This window comes from Capra hircus, chromosome 11 (genome assembly GCF_001704415.2).
Source record: "Capra hircus breed San Clemente chromosome 11, ASM170441v1, whole genome shotgun sequence".
Taxonomy (NCBI): domain Eukaryota; kingdom Metazoa; phylum Chordata; class Mammalia; order Artiodactyla; family Bovidae; genus Capra; species Capra hircus.
The window spans coordinates 74598583-74623584 of record NC_030818.1 but is presented as its reverse complement, the minus strand read 5'-3'; the positions used below and the strand labels follow the sequence as shown (position 1 = coordinate 74623584).

Genomic DNA, 25002 nt, shown 5'->3' with positions numbered 1-25002 from the left:
GCTATAAAATTATCCTAAAGCTGTAGTCACAGCTTTTACACCTGCCTGACCCATCAGTGGCAGCCTTAAGATTTGAAAGTTGGCTGAATATCAACCCACACCTACTTTCTGATCCAACACAGCTCGACTCCCAGAACCCTGTAAAGATCAGCAGGTTGCTCTGCTCAGTGTGGCTGAGCCTGACCAGCCCAGCTTTCTCTGAAGTAAGCAACATACTCAGTTGTCTGGGTTCAGGTACTGAGTGTCTCTTCCTTTGACACTGGGGCATATTTCTTTTAGCCAATCAGTGCCCAGGGTCAATACTGGAATGATGGATTTTTTTTCACTTGAATATTCTGAATTATGTTGTCCAGTTTTTCTTTGTCTGTGATGTTCAGGCAGAAAACAGACGCTGTGATGGAGGCACATCTGAATCCTTTCTTTCTTCCAGCTTCCAGAGAAGACCTGCTCCCCGAGAAATCAGGCAGGGCTCCTGCAGCCCCACATGACTCCTTCCAAAAGGCAGCTCTTTTCTCGGCTGTAGTCAGTAACCCAGGGATTTAATGTATAAGGACTTCTTTGTTATCAATGTTCAGGACAGATTTTACGCTTCAGAATCCAGAAGCCAAATAAATGGCTGTGGATGTGGCTCCAACAGGACGGGGAGCAGGGGGAGAGAATGGCGCTTTAGAGTTGGACAGGCCAGGGGGCCTGCTGATGACCCTTAATACTTACGCATTCCCTTCATGGCTGAGCTCCCCCTGAGGTTTCTACTCAGCAAAGCAAGCAGAGGAGATTAAAAGGGGACAGTGTAGCTCCCAGAGACTCAGCCGTCAAAAGAAACGAAACCCTAGAAACAGTAGGTATGTTGACCAGAGTCATACAGCAAGTCAGTGGCAGCCAAGACGAGGCTCTGGGGCTCCTACCCGCTCTCTCTGCACATTCTGTCCTGGGTGTGTCTCATTGTTGCAGGAGGGAAATTTGGTTTCGTTACAAGCAGTCCCTGAAATCACCTTTTAAAAAGGCCTTTCACATAGACAGTAAATCAGTCAGGCTTTGAAGCTACATTCATAAACTTATATTTTTATTCTCTTTCTGTACATATTGGCAATGATAAAGCTTAAAGATGCATGTCCTATGACATAACGCAAAACAAGGGATTTACATAAATAATTTATACTTCAGAAAGTTAAAGTTGAAAAATATTTTCCGCATCATTAAGAGTTCACAGTATTTAAAGTAGATCAAGCTTTCTCCCTTAGATTTCAAACTATATTGTCTCAGCAGAGAATGATAACATCTAGTCAGGAATAAAATGCTCAAGTTTCTGTTCCAGTCAGTGCACAAGTGGACACTGTTTCCATAGCAGGCTGTTCCCAAGCTGAGGCTGCAGCGTTTCTTTCCAGTCCTCCTCCTCCTGAGTGGCTGTGACCCAGCAGGGGCCACACCATGTGGAATGGTTACAGCGTCACCCAAACCACCCACAGTGGACACATTCAACCAAGTGGTAACGTCTGGTGGTCTGATGCCTCATTTCCACATAATACTTTGTATAGCCCTGAAAATGGAAACCTTGGCATCCAAACACAGCCGAACATGTTAACACTAATACAAGGCACTGTGCTATGGGGTTTGGTTTATTTCTAGGAAAGATCGTGTTTGCATAGATTGCGAGCGATTTAGTGTGCAATAAAACAGAGGCCCCAGTGCGCATGGCCTTGTGATGGATGAAGCTGCATGGTGCTCCTCCGGCTCAGGGGCAGCACCGGTTGTCTTCTCCGGCCCCAGCCCAGTGGGCAGATCCCTGAGGCCCCTACAGGAGAGTTTTCTGCTCAAAAAGCTGCAGGTCAAAGCGGACCCAGACCTCCCCAGTGGGGACCTCGTGCAGCAGGAGTCGGCGGGTTGTAGGGCCTTTGCTTTCCTGTTCTGTTCGAATTTTTGCCACTGGAACTTCAGTGCGACCCAGGAAATCTGGTGAACAGACACGAGTGTCAAAAGTCTTCTTTAAAAAACTGTTAAAAAAACTATCCCAGAAGGAGTGTCTGAAGCAGGATTCATAAAATGTTCGCATCCAAAACAAGTAACTCCTTTTGGTTAATGGCTGTTGGAGACTCAGTGGATGGATACGTGCAGAACAAGGGGTCTGTGTGAAGGAAGCTGCCTGTGGGGACCCCAAGCCTCAGTGGTCAGGGAGTGTCTCACCCATTCAGCAGGTGCTAGGAGCACAGCGTTTCCATTAGGTAAGCATGGGTGATGGGATGGGAGACTTGACACATACCTGAGGCCACCCACCCCTTGCCCCCGAGAAGGGGCCCCACCTGTGGCCACTGAGAGCTCTTGAGGGTCATGGGCTGTATCACTGCCCTTAAGCATCCAGACCCCGGATCCTAGTGTGTGTGGGGACCTTCATACCCCTCCCTGAGTTATACTTTACCGTCTGGTGAAAATTGATCTCTGTCGAACATGGTAAGACAGAGCACATCCTGATAGAGGTCCTTAATGAAGAACTGGCAGTTAAAATTCCATTTGGGATTTAGTGTGTCCTGGAGGGTTCTGGTGGTGTAGCTCTGGGAGCCCATGCTGATTTCACAGTATGGATTGCTCTTTCCTGAATGAAAAAAAAAAACATGTGGCATGTGATGGAGGGGCCTTCCTTGAGCAGAGCGGATATGGTGTTTCTCTATAGACCAAGGCCTGTGGTCTCCGTTCCCAATGCTGAGAGCATCAGAAACCTGGGGAGGAACCAACTGTGCGGGCTTGAGCAGGGCCACTCCCCACGAGCAGGTGTCACTGCAGCCTGCTTCCTGCTTTCTCCACTCAGAAGCACCGAGGAAGGAGGCATCAGTACCCTCTGGGAAAACAGAGGAAGAAGAATTTTGGCCCAATAACCATTTTAGTGGCATTGGAAATACTGACTTTTAAAAAGTGTCCCATTATTCAGTGTACAGAAGAGTCATAAGCAAAGAGCAGGGTTGTTACCACATCTGTTGAATGAAAGAAGCATTTACCATTTGGTTTACAGGCTTTCAGTTCTGTAGCTTCAATGACATGCACCATCAGACGCCCAATGCCTGAAGACTTCTGAGAGCGGGCTACAAAAGAGGAAGATGAGTGACGTTAATGTCTTCTCTGAGAACACAAACAGTGTAGCTATGGTGCTAAGGTGTACATACAGTCTGTCTGTCTAACCAGCTCCAGCACTTCCCAGCCATGCCTGCCGCCTGAGCTGGAACTGGCAGACCAGCATGGGTCTGCTCTGTGCCTCCGCCCGGGCTGTGTCACCTGCTGGGGCACCTGGCAGCCATCTCTGCCTGTGGGCAGCCTACACACTCTTAAACACACAGGTCCAGTCTCACTGTGTATCACAGGCTGCCCGGTTTGCAATTCTGGGTCAGTCATCCCCTCTTCCAGGGCCCATGGTGGACTGCAGGTTTTTTAAATTCATCCTTGTGTTAACCCCTCAACTGCCTGGCAAGTAGTGATATTCATAACATCATATTATATTCATTCAGCACTTAGAAGCAGCTACCATTTATTGGATACTTACTTTGTGTTGGGCATTTAAATAAGTTATATTATTTAAACTGCAATGTTTACAAGGTAGCTCTTTATAACTGCCATTGTCATATATCAGGAAACAGCGTCTTAGAAATGACTGTAACATGTTTATGTCACAGAGTCTCTAAATGGCAAGGTCAAAACTTAAAATGTCAGGCACCAAAGTCTACTTTCTTCACCATTCACCATAATTCCAATTACATGTAAACACTTTAGCTTATATCTTTTACTTAAGATCTTATTCTATTTAAGGAGGTACTCAAAAACACTTTTAATATGGGGATAAATGAGTTAGTGAACTCAGATTTTCTTGGTAAATGTAAAGATAGTTAAGCTGGGTTTGCTCGTAGGGGTTTAAAAACTAACAAGAAAGCTGCTTGGTGAGCTCCTGACTTTTCAAAACTCAGGGCAAGTAGAACTTTCTCTGTGAAAAGCAGCTCATCCCCGCTATGTGCCCTCGGCCCAGGAGACCCTTGCATTCAGTCTCCTTGAAGGCAGGGCTGGGCTGTATTCATTTGCAGGCCTGGTTAAGCCTAGCACAGGGCCTGGCACAGAGTAAGTAATCAATAAATGTCTAAGAATTGAACACATGGAGAGTGAATAAACGTACATACAGATATTGCTGTGAAGCAAAACTAATGAAAAACTTTGATTTATTTTTGACCAATTAAGAGATCATTATACGCCTTCTGAAAAGCTTCAATCATTGATTTTTTCAATAGCAAGACTTTAAAGTACCATTAAAATAGGATTCAGTTAGCAGAAGCCAATTTACACATACCTTTCAGGAGTATGTAACAAAATAAGGGAAACCTGAATAAAAAACATAAAGAGCTGCAACTCCAGCAGCCAGGAACACAAGTAGGAGGACTGGTCAGGGAAGGGCCTCGTGCCACAGCCTGGTGGGAGATGGGGGTCTTACCAGGGCTCTGCCACCAGGAGAGGACAGGACCAGACAGAGAACCATAGAGAGGACCACAGAGAGAACATGTGGGACCTGGCAGCTGACTAGAGAGGCCTGGGGGAGGGGGGTGTCGGGGGCACATTTCCAGCACATGGCCAAGGACAAGAGCTGTCCCCTGAGAGTCTCTGGAGGAGCTACTTCCGGCGGGGGGCGGTGAATTAATCCCACGGGAGGGGTGCAGCAGGCGTGTCGGGAGAGCATGGGCTGGAGAGAGAGCAGGCCAGCTGCAACCACTGAAACCACCACAGAAACATGGTGACATGAGCTGGGGAGGCCCAGAGCCAGGGCAGGACTCACGGGGCACAGTGGGAGGAAGCAGGGCTCAGAGGGAGCCCAGGGACGAAGACTGGGTGCTGGGAGGAGCCTCAGCGTGTCACGGGGGCCTGGGGAGGGAGGGACCTTAATTTCCTGCTGTTGGTTGGGGGGCAGGGGTCACTGGTGTCACGTGAGCAAGTTGTCTGCACAGGGTGAGGGGACAGCGAGTGAGGGAGAGGGGGAGACTCAAAGTCCATGACCGGGTGTTGGGAGAGGGAGGATGGGTGGGTCCCCAGCGGGGGCAGGGGTACAGGCTGGGCCAGGGAGGAGGAGCAGGGTGCGGAGGAGCTGATGGGAATCTTCACAGAGGTGAAGTCTGATGGAGCAAAAGGGACCAACAGGAGGTGGGGCTGGTTATGTGAAGGTCAGACCCTTCTGCCTGGAAATAGAAGTGAAGAGCAAGTATGCAGGCAGGAGGGGCAGAGACTCTGTATGCCACAGGGGCATCCGGGGGCTTGTGCTGGACAGCCCCTATCTGTGCAGTAGGCACTGGTAGGGCTCAGGAGGCCCCCTGGAGTTTCGAAATGGCTGTGGAGGACGTAGGGGGAGCAAGTCTGGTCTTTTAGGCTGTCCCTGTTTAGCCTCTCTCTGCAGCCTGGGCTCTGAAGTTGGGACCCCACCCAGTCCCCAGGGCACCCTGGTGTGGTGAATTACAGCCCTCCAGGGCACCGCCGACTACCTTGATAGGCCTTCTCCCGCTTCTTCTTTTCCGTGTCGATGTACTGCTCAGACGCGGCCTTGATCTTCTGGACCCAGGCTGTCCTGGAGGAGAAGCAGAGCGCAGCCATCACACACCTCCCTCAGGGTCACTGGAAGCCCCAGAGCTCCACACTTGGCTTTGAGAGCTTCCTAATCCTAGACCTACCATGAATGCAACTGAGGGGCTCGTTTGCTCACTGAGGATCAAGCTGAGAATTTCTAGACAGTTCTTGGTGGCACCAGGCACTTGTCAGGTGCTGGACGCACAGAGATGGAAGATGCAGTGACAGCTGAGCACGGCAAACGACGGGCTCTGGTCGCGCAGAGGGGGAGCTGCACCAGAGGACAGCGGGCGAGGGCAGGCGTCCCAGACGGAGTACAGGGGATGGGACAGGGCCTCAGCAGGCGAGGGAGCACAGGCTGCCCCTGAGGGGTCGTGCGGCAGGAAGTGAGGTGTTGGTCTCCCCCTTCAGAAGATCCGACAGACCGGAAGCAGGGAAGCGTTAGGGGTGTTCACGGTCACTGGGCAGTCTAAAGCCAGGCCTGCTGGTGGGATTGGTGGAGGCGGGGATGAGTAGGACGGGAGCACAGACAGGAGGTGGGTTATGGCAGAGGTAGAGGTCAGGCTTTCTCCTGGGCCTCAAGGCAGGTCACACACATGGTCGAGACTGACCTCTCGTTAATGTTGTCTGTTCGGAGGGTGTAGACCCGGTCAATGTGAGAGATGTGGAAGACAGGCTCATCGCTGGAAGGGTCTGTGGGCAGTTTCACCAAGGCTTCGTTCAGGAAAATGGGCTGAAAGCATAAGGGCCAAAACACAGGCTGTGAAATGGGTTGGAACCCTCCACCCACCTATGTCCAGAGCCTTGTCTGTCCCGAAGAGTCTTGCTGAGCAGTGGAGAGGACGCTAGCTTCCAGAGTCTTTTACTCAGGAGAAAAGAAACTGCCTCCTGTTTCAGGAAAGTAAATATCTGGGGTTTATCAGCTGTTACTGAAATGGGGACAGGAGCACCGAGTGTCCGTGACACTCACGTGACAGGTCTCTCCACAGGCCCTAACACTCGGCCCTTTGCGTCAGCCTTGGTTTCACAGAGAGACCTGATGCTGAATGTGGACAGAGGTGGGACTGCCCATTGTGTTTGCTGGGGAAGAAGCTGGAATCCAAGCTGGGATCTACGGAGGCTATCAGAGGGCAGTGAAGGCCCAGCCACTCTAGGCTTCCTCCCTGGGAAGTGACTGACAATGGATGTAGGTGAAGAGTCCCCTGAGGATGGGAAGGGCCCAGGCCAGGAAGGAAGTAGGCCCTGGAGGGAGAGAAAACACCTCATTATGTGCCTAATGCTAACTGCCAGGACACTTACCGTCTTATACATCTTGAACTGAGCATTGGACTTCGAGCTGAAAAGCTTCTCGGAGGCTGAGGAGACCGCAAACTGCTTGACCATGTAGGTGAGAAGCAGGAAGTCATTGAAGAGGAACCCGTGCAGCTCCTTGTTGCTCTTGGTCTTGTACAGCTTTCCGCTGTGCAGGAGCTTCCGGGGCCCCAGGCAGTTGGTAAGGGAGTTGAAAACCAGTTGCTTAAAGAGAGAAGAAGGTGTCACTGTGCAAGTCCCAGCACCCCTGGCAAGGTCCTGGGCCTCAGGGAGGGGTGGCAGACCTCTCCAGTGGGAATGTGGCTGTGATCATTTACCTTCACACAGAAGCTCCTTACACTTATTTCTCTTCAGAGTTCAGACTGGCACAGTGAAAAAGATTACTTAGAAACCCACAGAACACTGATTGTACCAGCTGAATTCAAAGAACGCAAAACATAAATCTCTCTATGAGAAAGGACAATGACAACCCAAGAAGGGGGCAGGATGCTGAGTCTGTATGGGCTGAGCTGAGGCGTACTGTCTACACTAGGAGAAGGCACGAACCTGGTTCCCCACCCAGAGCTTGCCGGGCGGCACCCAGCTCAGGCCTGCAGCCCTCACCTCCGCGAGCCCATCGCACTGCACGTGCGTCTGGATCCACTCCAGTCGGTCTGAATTTTCCTTCTCCCGAACGCCTTCATTCACTTGAGAGCAGAGCTCCTCTGCCCGCTCGAGGGCCTGCTTCAGAGAGGAGTGGTCTACGTGATTCTCTGGGGTGTTCTCCAGAATCTGGAAGAGAGGGGCTGTTTCATGCGGGATGTCTTAAGTCTTCCACCTGCCCCACCAGCCCAGGTGCTGGGTGCTGGGAATACAACAGTGAGCAAGACAGTCGTTCACCCTTGAGAGGCTCAGGGGCCCATGAGTTCTTGGGGAGACAGGTGACTCAGGGACAAGAGGGTGGGCCAAGTGCTACATGGACCAAGTGCCCTGCATTGTGGGTCTCTCTTGGCTCTCTGGCTGGGTCTGGGGGTGGCGGCAGTTAGGGATGCCTCCCTACTTCCTCCCAGTAATCCAGGTGAACCCTCCAGTATAAACTGGCCGTACCTTTGATAAGTGTGTTAATTTTCTGCAACCATTCATTATGTTTTTGGGGTCACTGATCTTTCTGAAAAATCTGCTGAAAGCAGTGAATCCCCTGCCACAGAATAAAACAATAAAACCATGATGTCAGCATGTAGGGAAATGCACTCATCTCATTCTGAAGTGACTCTACACTCCTGTTCTGAAGGTAAAAGGAGAGAGAATGCATCTCTGCGTGGTTGCTTGGAAAAGGGCGGGCCCACCAGTAGACCACTGTTGTCTGGCTTTCTGGGTTCACGGTCCCTCATTCACAGTCCCAAAATGTGAAAAACTCTGAAAGCCTAATGCTTTTCTCATTACTCATTTGGTGGCAAGACCTGACTTAAACTGAAGAGGTGTACTAATGAAGTCTATGTCTAGTGATTATTCATTAACTTCACTTCAGACTCTTAACATGTTAGTTATCAGTGCTGCCCAGGCTTTGCTGGGGTATCATGTAATGCACAGCATTTGAATTATATTCTGTATTCTGAAAAACATCTGGCCCCAAATATTTCAGGTAAGGGCTTTTGCTTTTCACTTTCATGCACTGGAGAAGGAAATGGCGCCCCACTCCAGTGTTCTTGCCTGGAGAATCCCAGAGACAGAGGAGCCTGGTGGGCTGCCGTCTATGGGGTCACACAGAGTCGGACACGACTGAAGTGACTTAGCAGCAGTGGCAATGTGTATTAATGGGTCCGTCTGGTATCAGAACTGTGACATTAGTTCTGTATTAGTTTTGATGTGGCTAATTAGTTCTGACAGGGTCTAACATGGCTTACAGACTGGTGGTCAAGACATAATCAATAAAAGCAACAGTCTTTATGTTATTTCTACTGTGTTTCTTTGTAAGATGACTGAAATTACCTCAATGATTACTTGTGGAATAATCCTTCGAAGGTCTGCCTTCTCCTTAGATGGTTTATTGGCTCAAGGGGCCCACATGGTGTCAAAAAGGTGAATGGAATTTTAGTAGGACTGTGTGGTCAGCAAGCTGAGGTGGGGACCTCAGCGAGGGGATGTGTCTAGGACACTGAGTTGGAGACTCCTTGGATGGCCAGGCATTTAGTTGGTAGATGACTGCAGATCTCGGGGGAAGACTGGACCCCAAGGTTGTGGGACTAACAAGACACTCTGTCTGGGCTCAAGATGGGCTCCACAGCTGGGGACCTAGAGGGTGTCGTTCTGTCATACACACATGACCCTGAGAGGCCAGAGGCTTTCTGGCAAGGGGGAGGACAGGCAGCCCAAATGACCCTGGATATGTCTTTTATTTGCCCATATCCAGGATTTATCCCTGCAGACAACATGTGTGTGTGTCTGTGGGCACACCCACACACACTTGGTGCCTGGTGCATCAGACATGGAGTCAGACCATGTGGCAGGCGGCTGGCGTGCTTGGAGGCTCCCTGACCATCAGCCTTGAAGGACCCTGCTTCTCCCCACTGAACACTCACGCTTCTGATGAGGAGTGGGTAGCGGGTGATCCTCTGCATGGGCTTCAGCAGGAAGCTGGAAAGGGGCATCCCTTTACACCGAGGGTCAGATGCCAACTTCTGCAAAATAACTGAGAGGCTTGTGAGGAAATCAGAGCCTAAGAAAAGCAAGGGAACACTGGAACTACTCCTCACTTTGACAGCTTTCAGATTTTGAATTTCTTTTAAAAACTCAGGATCCAAAATGATACCCATCAATTTAACAGTAGGAATATCCCACCTCGTAAGCCAGACCCCATGAATACTTTCAGTTCTTTCTTAAGGTGGTTTTGACAGGCTGTGCGAGCCTTCCCTCCGTTACTTCCAGGACCCTGCTCCCTCAGCTGTCTTCCAGTCCACTGACCTTCTCAGTCTTCCTCACTCCTTTCTTCTTTCCCCACGGTCTCCCACAGCTGAGTCCCACAGTGTAGCCCAGACCCTCAATGGAGCTGAGTTATTCTCCTTTTCATCTGATGTTCCAAAGGCACCTCAATACCTCAGCATACCTCAAAATGAAGTCCTCGTCTTCTGTCATAAAAGCATCGTCTTCTACCTCTATTCCTACTGGAGTTGGTAGCATCATTCTGCACCCACCCGCCTCCTCCCCACACACCTAGGAGTCAAGACTGACGTCAATCTGTCTTCTAAGCAGCTCTTGCTCTCCCCCACCTCTGGCTGCGCATCACTGGGCTTCATCAATAACAATACCGTTTACTGAGCACCTGGCTGAGTCAGGCTGACACTGTCCTGCTTTTTCTTCACTTGGCTAATTCACACTCATCTCTGAAGACTCAGATTAGCCTCCTCCACTCCAGGGTCTCCCCTCCCTTCCCGTGATCCTTTTCAAGCCCCTTTGGCTTTCTTTATCATCATGCCATATCTGGACTGAGTAACAAAGGCAGAGGTACCATGTTTGAGTGTCTCTATGACCTCCCATTCAGACTGTAAACTCCAGGAGGCCAAGGACCATACTGATTTGATTCTATACCTAGGAGTAGTACAGGACCTAACAGAGTGGCTAGTACTCTAGGATGATCATTTTTAACAACTGAAAAGGAACACATTTACTATAATTTACCTAATTATTCCCCACTTTAAAAATCGCCCCCTCCTTCTGTTTTTGGATATTCTATGTTTCTAAGATAAACATCTTCAAGCTATATATTTCGATATCTTCTGAGTGTTTTTAAAAAGCAACATTTTAGAACACAGCTTGTTAGATCTACTTTTAATGTAATCAACACCATGCCTTTTATGAAAAGACTAAACACTTTTTATTTTTGCTATTGTTACAATTGTGGTGATGCTGATGTCCTATTTACACTGCTACTTTTATCACTATTTGAAAAAAATTTAAATCTTTTACTATGATTTGGACAGCAAGGAGATCCAACCAGTCCATCCTAAAGGAAATCAGTCCTGAATATTCATTGGAAGGACTGATGCTGAAGCTGAAACTCCAATAGTCTGGCCACCTGATTCGAAGAAATGACTCATTTAAAGAGACCCTGATGCTAGGAAAGACTGAAGGAGGGAGGAGAAGGGGATGATAGTGGATGAGATGGTTGAATGGCATCACCAACTCAATGGACATGAGTTTGAGTAAACTCCGGGAGTTGGTGATGAACGGGGAGGCCTGGTGTGCTGCAGTCCATGGGGTCACAAAGAGTAGGACATGACTGAGCAACTGAACTGAACTGAGAAGGTAAATGTCCTATATTTAATACTACAATTGATAATTTTAAAACATTCACATATACTCAAAATTCTACATTTATCTAATTATTCTGATGAATGTCTGTTTCTGTGATCTTGGGTTTCTTTCTGTGCTTTTCTTCTAGTTCATTTCCAGGCAACCCCTTGTCTCCCACCGATTGAAGGGTTCTGTCCTCAGTGCTTTATATTGAACAATTTTTGCATTCCTGAGATCATAATAAGATAAATAAATACAATTAGCATTACTATGTGCTGGTCTATGTGCTAAAGTACTTTAAAAGTAGTATCTGATTATCTCCAGGTTACAGATGAAGGGACTGAAGGCACCAAGTGTTAGGAAAGTTGCCCCAGTTCCATAGTGGACTGTGTTGGGGCTGGGATTTCAGCCCACACAGCTGGAAGTCTGTCTTGTTACAAGCATGATATTGTATTGCCTCCTGGAATGATCCGATTTGATTATGTAAGCTATTTTATATTCTTCCTTTGAATAAGATGGGTATAAAATAAAAACAATTTACAAAATTAAGAAAGTAACATTCTGGATGCTTTTTGGAGTAGAAAATAGCTGATTTACATTACGTAGGCTTAAAAAAACATGCTATTTAAGATGGGCAAAATAATGGTCCCAGAGCCAAGAAAAAATTCAATTCAATAAGGAAAGGCAACTCAAAGCAGTCAGAAAATTCTCTGCCGTATTTGTGTTTCCCCCCGTGGACAGAGGAGCTTGGTGGGCTACAGTCCATGGGGCTGCAAAGAGGCGGACACGACTGAAGCCACTGGGCACACACAAAAAGTGATGGTCATACCCGTCTCTACCCCTGAGGCCTCCCAGAGGCTTCCACACGCCTCTGCCTCCTGGCTCAGAACAGGGCTGGCCTGCCTACGTTCCCGGGATGGAGTTACCTTTAAAAATTCTTTGAAGTCTGCGTGTTCGTCTGTCTTCTGCTGTAACAGGGCTGCTCCATTAAGCTGACAGCTGCAGAAGCGGATGTAGGCCTGCATGTGGGACAGCTCAGCGGCCAGGATGTCCCCGATCATGTGCACGGGCATCTTCTCACCCCCGGTCTTCTTCCGCACCCGCAGCGCCCTGCAACCAACACACTCTCTCTCACTTCTTGTTTAACTGAGTGTCCGTCACCAGTGAACAGTGAATATCCTGGGAGACTAACAGTAATAACCAGCAAGTTACCTAAAGATCTCTAGCACTATGGGGAAAAAGTCAGGAGAAGGAGGCAGTTGGGACCTAAAGCTCCGCCTCCCCAGCCAACCTGGATGAACTGTGAGCAAAGAAGGAAAAATGAAGACTCTGCGTTTGGGTGTTCCTCGGTCTTTGGAACTGTTTTGGTTTCAGCCTAGTTTCTTAGCAAAGTTTCTTTTGAAAGTTTTCTAACTTGTTTTCAGCTGAACCAAGAAGAAAGAAATTTCTATTCTCCGCAGGAGAAGTAAGGGAGCAAGAGCCCGCAGAGGCCGGGTGTGGAGGTGAAGGTAGTGGTGGACATTGTGCCCAGAGAGCTGTTAAACCTCACGGAGTGGGGAGAAGCAGCGAGTGTGGGATGGCTCAGAGCGCCCTCAGGAGCCTGTCCTCATGGGCGTTAGGGATAGAATTTCACACTGCGCTTAGAGGACTGCTGGTCCAGCTGCTTATGTCTGGGACATAAGCTGTGGCTTCTCTCCTGACTCTAGCTGATACAGAGTCAAGTATGGTTTGGAATCATGTGTTAATGTATTGTTTAATGACTTCATTTTTTCTTTACTTAAATATTTTGTTATATTTTGCTTCAATAATGATGCACTTTACAGTACATTACAGTTAGCATTTCATAAAATAATAATAGAAAGCCTGAGGGAGAGGAAAGCAGTGGAAGTTCTCTGTTAAGCAGCTCAGTTGCAGGGAGTGAGGTGGGAGTTGTAGTCCTAGGGCTGGGGTGGCCGCTGCCACCAAAAGCGGTGCTCACAACTCACTTCAGCAGCTTCGTGTTAGCCATGATGAGCTCCTTCCAGTTAACAAAGATCAAGGCCATCTCTCCTTCAGTGAGAAAACCTGGTTCTGTTATTCGTTTCTGAAAAACCTAGATTCAGAACAAGAAAAGGAAGTCAGCTCTAGGGCAGTACACAGCCTGTGTGGTCTAAAGGAAATGGTATCTTCATACTCAGAAACCAGGAAGAGCAAGGTACTTTTATGTAAACAAAGACTGTTGAATTTTAAACTGCAAAATTTCCCTATGTTTTGCTATTTCGGCTCCTCTCAGGGCTGATTCTGAGGACTGAATCCAGCAGTCCCATCAAGGAGAGTCTCATACCCACCTCCTAGAGGTCTTACACAGGTTAATTAAACCGTGGGCATAAAGCATCCCACACCAGGAGGGCCTGCAGAACTGAGGGAGCAGGACTGTTGTCAGACTGCACCATAGGAGTCTGGAAGCACTTAGTGAGAAGTGCAGCAAGAAACACCAATGCCTTACCTCACCCCCAATGCTGACCACCAAGCACATGTGGATTTCAGAGGCTGGCTGACCAAAGGGGAAGTGATAACACTTTACACTGGTAATCCATAGAACTTAAGGTTTCACAAACTTCTGATATGTACACACATGCATATGTGTGTGTGCATACATGCACATGTGTGTGTAGGTTTCTCAGTTAACTTCACAGATGATGATGTAGGTCATGCTGAGTCAGGTATTATTATTCCCAACTGACCCATGAAGAAATGAAGGCTGAGAGTGATGTCCTTAAGGTCACAAAGCTAGTTTCCACTAAACAACTAGGGAATGACTTTAAAAGCCTTAAGGAAATGGTGACATCATCTGAGACACCTCTCCTCATGTGTAATCTCTCCAAAATACATGTGACATTACTCTGTTGAAACTGTTCTAAACTGACGTTTATTGAGTTGAACCTGGAGTCCAAGAATTTGGATAAAAGTCTATGGACTGACATCTCTAAACCTCTGTGGTTTCAGAGTCAGACGGAAAATGTCTGGATGCTCCTATGGGAGAGAGAGACCTGGAAACAAGGTCACCCTGCTCTGAGGCGCTCTAGAAGGACAGGGAGAGCATCTGATTGTCCTTTCATTCGCTGACTGACTTGTGTTACTGCTTGTGCCTTCTGTTGACCGGCCCAGTGTCAGCCTCAGTGAGGAGAGCAGAGGATGTGGTGGCCAGGTCCTTTCGGGGAGGGAATGCTGATGAGAACGCTGTCCACTCGCCTGTGGACAGTGCTTTTCATCCTAAACCCCTGACCCCAACTTGACGCCTCACCCCTGAGAGGGTCTTATGAGGTGGCAGAGTGGTTTTCAAAACTGATACACACATTAGATGAACACTCCCACTGCCTCACAACTCCACTGGAAACAACTAAACTTTATGAAAATGTCAGAAATGTCAGGTATCTGACTGACAGTGCAGATGTCATGAGAGAAAAGTCTGAGGCAACACATTTGCTTTACACCTCCCCACCCACCCTGTACCCTTGTCCTTCCTGACAAGGCCATCTCACGGCCGACTGAGGCACCGAGCGCCTCTTCTCTCCTCATTCTGAATGACCTAATCTGACGGCAAGAGCTGACTTGAGACCGTCAAGGCCCCTCCAACAGGCAGAGGAAGCGTTCTGAGGGTGTGAGAGCGCCTGTTGCTGCTGGTGACTCCACTGTCAAAGGCGACACCCCGGTACAAGGCCCCACCCCGTAGGGAGCCCGCAGAGCCTGGCGCCCTGACCTCCACGACGAGCTGCAGGTCGTCCACATAGCGCTCCTCCGTCTCAATCAGCTCATGGATGTAGCCCTGCCTCTTCCTTTCCACCGGCTGCATGGTGTCCAGTGTTTGGAGATCAGCACACCCTGTGGAAAAGCAGGGTAGAGTTTCAAAATATTATTTTCTTCTCCTGGGAGGAAAGAGACATCTACTGGCAGGATGCACTGAGTTTACAAATATTGCCTCCAAAGAATCCCATGGCCAGCCAAAGGGCCCTGGGACCTGGGAGAGCAGAGCAGTGTACACCTGCGGAAGCTGGATTCACCATCGGTGCCTCGGTGCTCCAGAGCCACAAATTAGCAACGCCTGTAACGGCTCAATGTGGCCTGAATGTCTTTCTAAGGAAGTCAAGACTGTGTGAAGGATTTTCAGAAACAGCCTCAAAGAGGCTATAAACTGTGCTGAGCTTGTGAAGAACCTATGCTATTCTTGCCATCTCAACACATTTTCAAACTATTGTAATAATTAAAGGAATCAAATGCTTGAGAACAGTGTTTTCCAAATTGCAGGTCATGAGCCATTTGTGAGTCATTCTATCAATTGATTTTTTAAACAGAAACAAAACAAAATTAATAAATGAATTGAAGCTACCATGTATACAGGGGGCTTCCCAAGTGGCGCCAGTGGTAAAGAACCTGCCTGCCAATACAGGAGACATAAGAGACACGGGTTTGATCCCTGGGTCATGAAGATCCCCTGAAGGAGGGCATCGCAAAACCCACTCCAGTATTCCTGCCTGGAGAATCCCATGGACAGAGGAGCCTGGCGGGCTGCAGTCCACAGGGTCACAAAGAGTCGGACACGACTAAAGTGACTTAGCATGCACCACGTAAACAGGATCGGTAAGTACTTCCTGAGAAAATTTTCAGTTAGGTATGTATTTGTGGATGTAAAATGTAGTTCTTACTGTGAGCTGGGGTTTAAAAAGTGTTTGAGAAACATTTCTCTAGATTTCCCAAAGTTAAGTGCTCAGTGAGGAAACCTAAAGTTCCTAGAACACAGCAGTTCCCAGCAGGAACACTACCTCAAACCGAGGGAACGAACTGGTGGTTCAGGCTACTCTGCAGCCACAGAGCTTGAGGGCGGCCCAGGGCAGTCTCGCATGGCGTCAGGGTGAGAAATACCGCATTCACATCAGATCAGTGTGCAGGCAGAGCTCAGTGTCTAACTGAAGTGATGTTAATCTCAGAGTCATTGGGTTAGAAACTGAAGGCTTGGCTTACGTACAGGAGGTGGGGAAAGGCCTCAGAAAGCCCTTATCAGACAAAAAGAAAAAGCAGGTAGGGGCCCCGCAAGCGACAGCAGTAGGCAGTCGCAGTGTGTATCCGGGAAGCAGACAGGAGGGCAGCAGGAAGGTCTGGGGAGTGAGGCCACAGAAGCAGGGGCAGCCGCCAGCGGCCTCTGCAGACGGCGGAGCTTGGATCGAGGCAGACGCCCGCTCGGGGACAACCGCACAAAGCCACAGAGGTGGAAAAGGCCAGGATCAGACCAGGAGGTTCTCTTTCTGGCTGCTTTGGGATGTTATGTGTTTTGTAGAGACTGGGCCTTACAGAGAGTTGTGAAGACAGCTGTTCTACTTTCTGCACGTGCTGCCGACAGCTTAAAAGAAATTACTCCCACGGTCAAACAAAAATTGATTTAAGGCAGGTTCCGTTTGGTGGTACCAAGCAGAGAGCACGGTGCCACGGTCACGTTCAAACTTCTCAAGCTTTCTGGGGACTGTGTTTCACCCTGTTCTAGCAGGGAGACCTGCAGGAATGAGCAAGAACTGGGGACAAGTCCCTGCCTGCCCGGCTCTGTAGCCAGGAGGCTGGGGGAGGCTGATGTCTGGGATAGTTGCTGATCACCCACCACCCAGCTGGCTCTGGTGGAAGCAGTGACAACAGTTTCTAAGGCTGCTCCACCTCTTCGCTGGTGGTTTACAAATCTTGGTCATTCATATTCTGCCACATTCACATTCCAGCTCTACTATTACTTAGATAACATTTTTGTCCATGTTTGAGCTAAATACCTAGGGGAATCATGGGTTCGATGTGCTGGTTATGTTTCTTCTAATAGTCACCGCCATAAACATGTAACCATTAACATAAATTGAAATTTCCTGGGCCCTCTTTTTGCATGCCATTGTGTTGGGCACCAACAGGACAGCACACTTTAGGAAAGAATGATATATGATAAACCTGCAAGCACTGGCCTGTCTGTTCAGTGTCTGTGAATAACAGGAATAGTCTCAGGTAGTTTATAGTTTCTAACGCTGGAACATACATGATGTGAGCTTCATCAGGATGACTGTGGGACAATCCTTGTACTAACGCCCTAGCTGACATTTGTGCATTTCATTACTTATGGTTCTTAAATGTTTATCCTCAAAATTTCTAAGCTGACCCCTACCATCACTTTTAGATGCTCTTATCTCTGACGTCAGGGGAAAAAAAAATGCAGGCATGATGCCCCTTTACCATCCTGCCTGTCTCCCGGCTCACTTATCCCTGTACTTCCTGCCTGTGTCAGGGGCCAAGAGGATCCTGCTTGGTCCAGAAGCAGAATCCCAACCCACCCTCTCTGGCAGGACCCTTCCCTGCCCTTCCACTTCCAGTCCCCAGTGGTCCCTCCAGTCTATGAACCCAGTCCTGTGTCCCTCCTACCACAGTATTTACCACACACACACACGTGCCTTCGACGCTGCTCCCTCCTCAGACACCCGTCTCTAGTCTTACTGCCAAATGGCTCTAGAGGAGGCTGTCAGTCACTCCCCCCGACCCCGGCTCTGTCACCTCTCCAACTTAGAGTCACTGGTTTCTGTCCCACTGCTCCACTGACACTGCTTTTTGCTTTTGCTTTTTAACTTTTAATTTTATTTTGGAGAATAGCCAATGATGCTGTGATAGTTTCAGGTGAACAGCTAAGGGTCTCAGTCATACAGAAACATTGTATCCATTCTCCTCCAAACTCCCCTCTCATCCAGGCTGCCAGGTAACATTGAGCAGAGTTACCTTGCTACACAGTAGGTCCTTGTTGGTTATCCATTTTATTAATAAATATAGCAGCAAGACACTGCTTTTGTGAAGGTAATGATGACTCAGCATTGCCAGTCCAGAGACCCCTGGGAGCTCACATCCTCCTGTACCTGCCCACAGCCCTGATACCTCTGATGAGCTGCTGCTTCCAGCCCTCTGGACTCTCCCTCAGCCCGTCACTCTCCTCTTCCCGGTGTGTCCTTTTGCATTTCTGCTTCTGCCTGCCTCCAGGCTCTCTGCTTCCCCCAGTCCAGCAAACACTACAATGTATTTCTGGCATTCCTGACCTGCAGGGTCAAATGAGTGTGGGCTAAGCTACAGATGTCTTTCTCTGCTGGGGTCACAAGGTGCATGGACATACCAAGGCTCTGAGAAATCCTGCTCTAAAGAAACATTCAGTTTGAGTGAACTCAGAGCTCCCCACACTTACTTGACCAGAGAACCCTCTGTTTTGAGGGGAGAGTGAATCTGTTGAGAACTGAGGAATTAGGGTTTATGGATAGAATACACCCCTCTGCCATCCTCTGCACCTGCACTGTCCAATATGGTACCCATTAGCAACATGTGACTACTCAGCACTTGAACCTTGGCCAGTCCAAACAGAGAAGTGCTATGAATGTGAAATACACAGCAGACTTTAAAGACCCAGTACAAACACCCCGGAAGGTAAAATAACGCATCAGTACAGAAACTGTTACACCAATTACATACTGAAATGATAATATTTTGGATAATGCTGGGTTAAGTAAAAATAATTATTGAAATTAATTCCATCTGTTTCTTCTTACTTTTTAAAATGTAGCTGCTGGAAACTTTTAAATTACATATGGGCTTGTATTTGTGACTTACATTATATTTATATCGAACAGCTCAAGCCAGCCGCAACATTTTTTTATCAGGTTTCCTCCCTGATGGAAATGTTCAACAGCTGCTGTTTTTTTTGCAGAATGAGGTCCTAACTCAGGGAGAGCACGAGGCTCCGGAGTCTCCTGAATCCACCAGCAGCCTGCCTCTGAGCGTGCCGCCCACCTTCTGGCCAGCCTGGCCTGTGCTCAGTGCTCATGGTGAGCTGCACGCACTGGCCATGCCTTGGCTGTTTCCGCTTCTGTCCTGGGCTCTGTCCACAGCCCGTCTCCACACAGAAGCCATCTCATTACCCCTTCAGGGGAAGCTCACAGGATCCCACTCTGGGGAAACCTCTCACATCCCCTGCCCCACTTGCTCCCACACTGCCTCTCCTTCATGTTTCCGTGATCCTGGTTTGCATCTATATTATAATACTTCCATAACGTGACTTGTAGTCCATCTGTTTACAGTTAGTATGGCCATCTCTCCCAGTGGAAGTTAGGGACTGTGTCTGACACAGTCTATAATATAACACTTGGCAGTGCTTTTGCCCATGGAGGTCAGGAAATACTTATTGAACAGAAGACTATTTTGTCATCTCCAGACCCATTTCTCGTCTTTCCCCTGCTCTGCTCCGTCCTTTTGTCTTACTGAAGCACATCTCTTAATGGTTCCTTTAGTCACATCTATTAGTGGTAAATACTTTCAAATTTTGCCTGAAAATGCCTTTATCTCCCCCCCTTTCATGAATAGTTTAATTAAAATTCTAGTTTGACAGTTATTTTCTCTTAACACTTCCTATCGTTGAGTTGTGTGTAGTCAAGTCTGACTGCTGTTCCTATGTAGTTATTCTGCTCTTTCTTGCTTACTATTTTCAATATTTTTTTTTCTCTTTGGTGTTTTGCAGTCTAGGTATGGCTTTATTTTTTTCCCAGAAGTCACTGTTTTTCCTGAATCTGTGAAGTCACATCTTTCATCACTTCTAGAAAATTCTCAACCTCTAAACAGGCCAAACTCTAAGGCTACTTTTGTAAGCTCCTTCCTTACTTGGCTTCTGCCTGGATTTGGTTAACGAGAGGAGGTTCCATCAGGATACTGAAGACTATTAGGGTAGATTAGGAAAAGAATCCTCCTGCCACAACAGTGAGATGACAAGAAAGCATTTAGTCCCCGCTAGGTAAAGAACAGAAATGCCTGGGCTGCATCTCACATAAATGTGGAGTTCAAGAACTCCTGAACTGATGAATTAACACAAAAATTAGTTTCTGGCTGGTGATACCTTCAGGGTGCTTCCCAGAGAAAACGTACAACTGGTCTGGAGGGTCACTCTCACAACCTTAGTTCCACAGGATTTACACAGAAAAACCAAGTCTTGCTAAAGCTGAGTTCGTAGTAAAAAAAACAAGGACAGGCTCCCCATTCATTTTGAGGATGAGAGCTGCAAGAACTTGAGAACGAAAGGGGGTATAAAATATGAATGTTTAAAATAACTCAAGACATATATAATGCACTTGAAATCCTAAGCAGGGTCTAAAAAACCAATAGGCGGATTTGAAAAAGAAATGAACAGAAAGGTAAATATTATCGTACTATTAATAGATGAGATAGCCGATCAAACACATCTGAGGAAACAATCAGTAAATCTGAAAAAGAGCTGAAGAAATTACTTAGAATAGAGCCCAGAAAGACAAAAAAGTGGAAAACATAAAATTAAGGTTAAAAGATATAGAGGAGGAAATGACAAGGCTCAACATACGTCTAATAGGAGTCAAGGAAGGGAGAATAAAAAGAATGGGAAGAGATAATACTGAGAGAATGGTTGATAATTTTCTAGAACTGATGGAAGTTATGATTATACAGATTCAGGGGGAACAATGACTCCTGGGAAAAAATAAAATAAACCCATACCTAGACTGCAAAATACCAAGGAAAAAAAACTGTTGAAACAGTAAGAAAGAAGGGGCAGAACAACTGCACAGGAACAGCGATCAGACCCGGCTGTAGACAATGCAACCCAAGAATGCTGAGAACTGGGAGTGTCGAGAAAAAGTAACTGTCAAACTAGAATTCCAATTATACTATTTTTCATGGAAGAAAGAAAAGAAAGAAGTCACTCAGTCGTGTCTGACTCTTTGCAACCCCGTGGACTGTAGCCTATCAGGCTCTTCTGTCCATGGGATTCTCCAGGCAAGAATACTGGAGTGGGTTGCCATTTCCTTCTCCAGGGGATCGTCCCAACCCAGGGATGGAACAGGGTCTCCTGCATTGCAGGCAGACGCTTTACCCTCTGAGCCACCAGGGAAGCCCATTTTTCATGGAAGAGGAGGATATAAAGGCATTTTCAGGCAAAGTTTGAGAATATTTACAACTAATAGATGAGACTAAAGGAACCATTAAGAGATGTACTTTGGTAAGAAAAAAATCAAAAAGAGAAAGAGATGCAAAGGGTAGTGGGAAAAAAAAGAATGGTGAGTACAAATACTAGTAATGACGTGGAAAAAGTTATTTATATTAGAAAATAATAATAATGACTAAGTGGGATAAATTCAATGTGAATTTTTAAAAAAGAAGCAAAGAAAATACATGGTAAATAAAACATGTCAAAAAAGATAGATATAAGTATCAGACAGTTCTAGTAAATGTAAATAGCTTAAAACTATCAGTTAAAAGAGAGATTCTAGACTGGATAAAAAAAAATTCAGCTAGATGCTATTTACAAAGATACCTAATATGTAAAGTAACGGAAATAAAGGACTGGAAAAAAACTATCCAAATGCAAAATATAAAAGAGCAGTGTGTGGGGGGATTTATTAGCAACAGACAAAACAGGATTTCAAATATTGTATAAGAAAATATCATAAACAACTCATGAAAATGTAATAATTCTTATTTTATTTGCAACCAACAGGAGCACCTCAAAATCTAAAATAAAAAGCTGACAGAATTACCTCCCCCAAAAAATAAAGAAAAAAGAAACACTAAAAAATCTATCATTGAAGTAGTATATTTTAATATTTTTCTCTTAGTGAAAATTAGTAAGAATATGAAAGATTTGAACACAATTAACAGGCCTCATATAATGAGAATATAAACAAGAGAATACACATTATTTTGCTCAGGCAACCAGAGACATCTTTGATACTTTTCTTCTCACACTTCACATTCAGTCCACCTATAGCTCCACCTTCAAAATAGATCAGAGTGGTCCATAATCTGACCACGTCCTACCTCATCCACCACCATCATTTTGATCCCCCCTAACCCCCAATGTAGTCTAGCAAGCCAGAGCTATTCTATTAAAACATAGCAGGTCATAACACTCTTTGGATCAAAACCCTTCAATGGGGTGTTCTCACTCTGAGCAAAAGTCAAAGTTCTTAAAATCAGGCCACAAGAAAAAATCTCCCCCATCTCCGTGGATACCTGTCCTCGCTGCCTCTTCCTCTTTCTCCTTCCTCATTCCAGCCACACTGACCTCTGTGTTGCTCCTCAAGCATCACAGGCATGCTCCTTGCACGTCATGTTCCTTCTACCTACAGTGATCTTCCACGTGCCCACAGGGCTTCCTCCAGATACCCATTACATCTGTCTAGTCTTTGCTCACATATCACCATGTCGGAGAAGCTTCATCTGAGTAGTCAGTTTGAAACTGAAATCCCTCTGCATCCACTTCTCCCCACCCAGCACTTTCTTTCCCTAACCTGCTTCAGTTTTCTAAGATTTCACATACTTACTCGTCTTGTTTTGTCTGCTGCTGCTGCTAAGTCGCTTCAGTCATGTCTGACTCTGTGTGACCCCATAGACGGCAACCCAACAGGCTCCCCCGTCCCTGGGATTTTCCAGGCAAGAACACTGGAGTGGGTTGCCATTTCCTTCTCCAATGTAGGAAAGTGAAAAGTGAAAGTGAAGTCGCTCAGTCGTGCCCGACTCTTAGCGACCCCATGGACTGCAGCCCACCAGGCTCCTCCGTCCATGGGATTTTCCAGGCAAGAGTACTGGAGTGGGGTGCCATCGCCTTCTCCCTGTTTTGTCTTACCCTACTCAAATATCAGCTTCAAGAGGACAGGACTTTTTATCTATTTTACAATCTTCTATGTCTCCAGTGGCTGACACATAGTCGTAGGTTTTACAAGTACTTATAAATGATGATATGAAGATAGACTCTGAGCTGCAGGAGATGGTACATAGATATTAACTACAGGCAGTCAGAAAATGATGAAAACATCCTGGGAAGTTCTTTCTGATAGACAAGAAGAATGGGAAAGCAGGAACAATGAGAGATCATGGCTACTATCGGGTCAAAGTTCCCAGACAAATAATGCCTGGTAGGCTGGGCTACAAAACCCCCCCAACCATGTCCCCCCTCCCCACATACACTTGTTTTTTAGGATGTGGAGACTGAGAGACAAAATATGAATAATGATTATGAAAACTCTGTGTCCCACTATAACTGGGAACCACTCTTCTAAATTACAGCGCAAGCAAGAAAATGAGGCATCTTCACAGATAGCTGCCAAGATTCCAAAAAGTGAAGGACAAAAGGCAATCTGTGATGACTGACACAAAGAGGGCTTGTTCAGATGACATCACAAAGTCCCAGAAAGGTCCTTGCCCATTCTGAGGAGAGGAACGCCTCTGAACAATGCTGTTCTCTGTGTCCCCAAGTTCAGCTGCCAGGGTGTCACATAATGGTTTTCAGTCTCACTGTGTGGAAAATCAGTGAAAAGATGAGATTTTAACAGTAAATCCAGATGACTGAGCTGGGTGCATTTTCTGAAGGCTGCCTTTAATACTGAAGCTTTATCAAGGCAATAGGAAATTACTGGACATCTCAGTTTGTAAGAGAATAGCCTTTTATCTGCTTGGCAAATATTTACTGAGTGCAAACCATGTGCCGGGTAGCATGCTCCCACCATGAAGCCATACACATCCGTGGTTTTGCTTTTGGAAATTTAAATAATCCTTGAACCATTTTTTACGCTCTTGTGTGGTTTTTTGATGCTTGTTAAGTTCTGTGCCATCAGGTGTTATGTCGCTTAAGTACAGAAAGGTCTGTCTGTGTATAGTCTAATGCTGCAGACCATCAGAAAGCAAAATATTTGACTATCAGAAAACAGACACATTCTAGAACTGCCAAAAGCAGCTCTACTGATAAATGCAAGTGGATCCGCATTTACCAAAATAAAATCAATTTGGTGTTATTTTTTAATTTACAGGAAAATATTATAAGCCTAAAAGACAGCAAAGACCTCCCCAAAGCAGACAGAAGTGCAGATTCTGGCCTCAAAAAGCAGTTAGTTGAAGCTGATTTTTGCATTATCTTCTAGTCTCCCAGACTTGATTCTATATCACTGACTTAACTGAGGGAATTAATGTACTATTCAGAATACAGATTATGAAGAGATGTCATGAAAGAGTAGTTTCATGTCCACCCAACACAAAACTTCCAATTTTAACAGTACAAATAACCAACATGTGTATCACTATTTACAAACCTCTGATCAATCCTCTGATTAACAAATACAAATTTGACCCCTACATATAAGCATATGGAAAATCTGAGGCTTAGTAGTTAAGGGACTTACTGTAGGATTTAGAACTACCAAATCCCTAAATCTAGGTGTGTTGATCCAAGTCTTACACTTTGAAATTCCAGGCCCTTTTAAATGGTGCTTACATGACAATCCTATTTGGGGTGAAACACTGGCAATAGCGTGTACGAACCTGACCTGGCCTCAAGCTTACTGAATTCTTGAGGAAAAAAAGATTTCAATAGAAATAGTTGGAATGCCAAAAAATCCAAAGGCACTGAAGAAGCCAACAGGGTCCTTATTCACCTTTAACTCTTTTTTTATATCTCTGTGACATCATTGGTTCCTTTACTAAACTTCTATTTGGTTACACATACATAACAACTTGTATCTAACAGCCAATTTCAAACAGACTGTGTACCCTTCACGCTCTGTATTAGATCGTCCATTGCTACAGTACTGACCTGGGGCAACAGGAGTTTCATCTGCACATATAGTTTTTTCTTGTTATTACTAAGCAGACTGCTACACCTCTAACTTTACCCAATGGTATGACTATACAGCCTGTGTTTTCCAGCTTGTTTATGACTATATAATACTATGCCCCAAACTGCCGAGTTTAGAACACACTAATTCTGTAGCACTGCCTGACTCTGATTTCATGGTGGTTAACAGA

General features: G+C 46.4%; 1 protein-coding gene across 4 annotated transcripts in view; it reads right to left on the bottom strand.

Moving 5' to 3' along the window:
• ITSN2 (intersectin 2) overlaps positions 1045-25002 on the bottom strand; it is a 122901-nt gene continuing 98943 nt past the window's right edge. For all 4 annotated transcript variants that reach the window (XM_018055566.1, XM_018055569.1, XM_018055568.1 and 1 more), the window contains 11 exons: positions 14897-15018; positions 13143-13249; positions 12084-12267; positions 9447-9545; positions 7492-7659; positions 6877-7092; positions 6189-6310; positions 5496-5578; positions 2988-3071; positions 2414-2587; positions 1045-1950 (listed from right to left, as the gene is read on the bottom strand). In XM_018055566.1, the coding sequence (XP_017911055.1) occupies positions 1793-1950; positions 2414-2587; positions 2988-3071; positions 5496-5578; positions 6189-6310; positions 6877-7092; positions 7492-7659; positions 9447-9545; positions 12084-12267; positions 13143-13249; positions 14897-15018 (1517 nt within the window). In that variant the 3' untranslated portion in view covers positions 1045-1792. The remainder of the gene's footprint in view (positions 1951-2413; positions 2588-2987; positions 3072-5495; positions 5579-6188; positions 6311-6876; positions 7093-7491; positions 7660-9446; positions 9546-12083; positions 12268-13142; positions 13250-14896; positions 15019-25002) is intronic.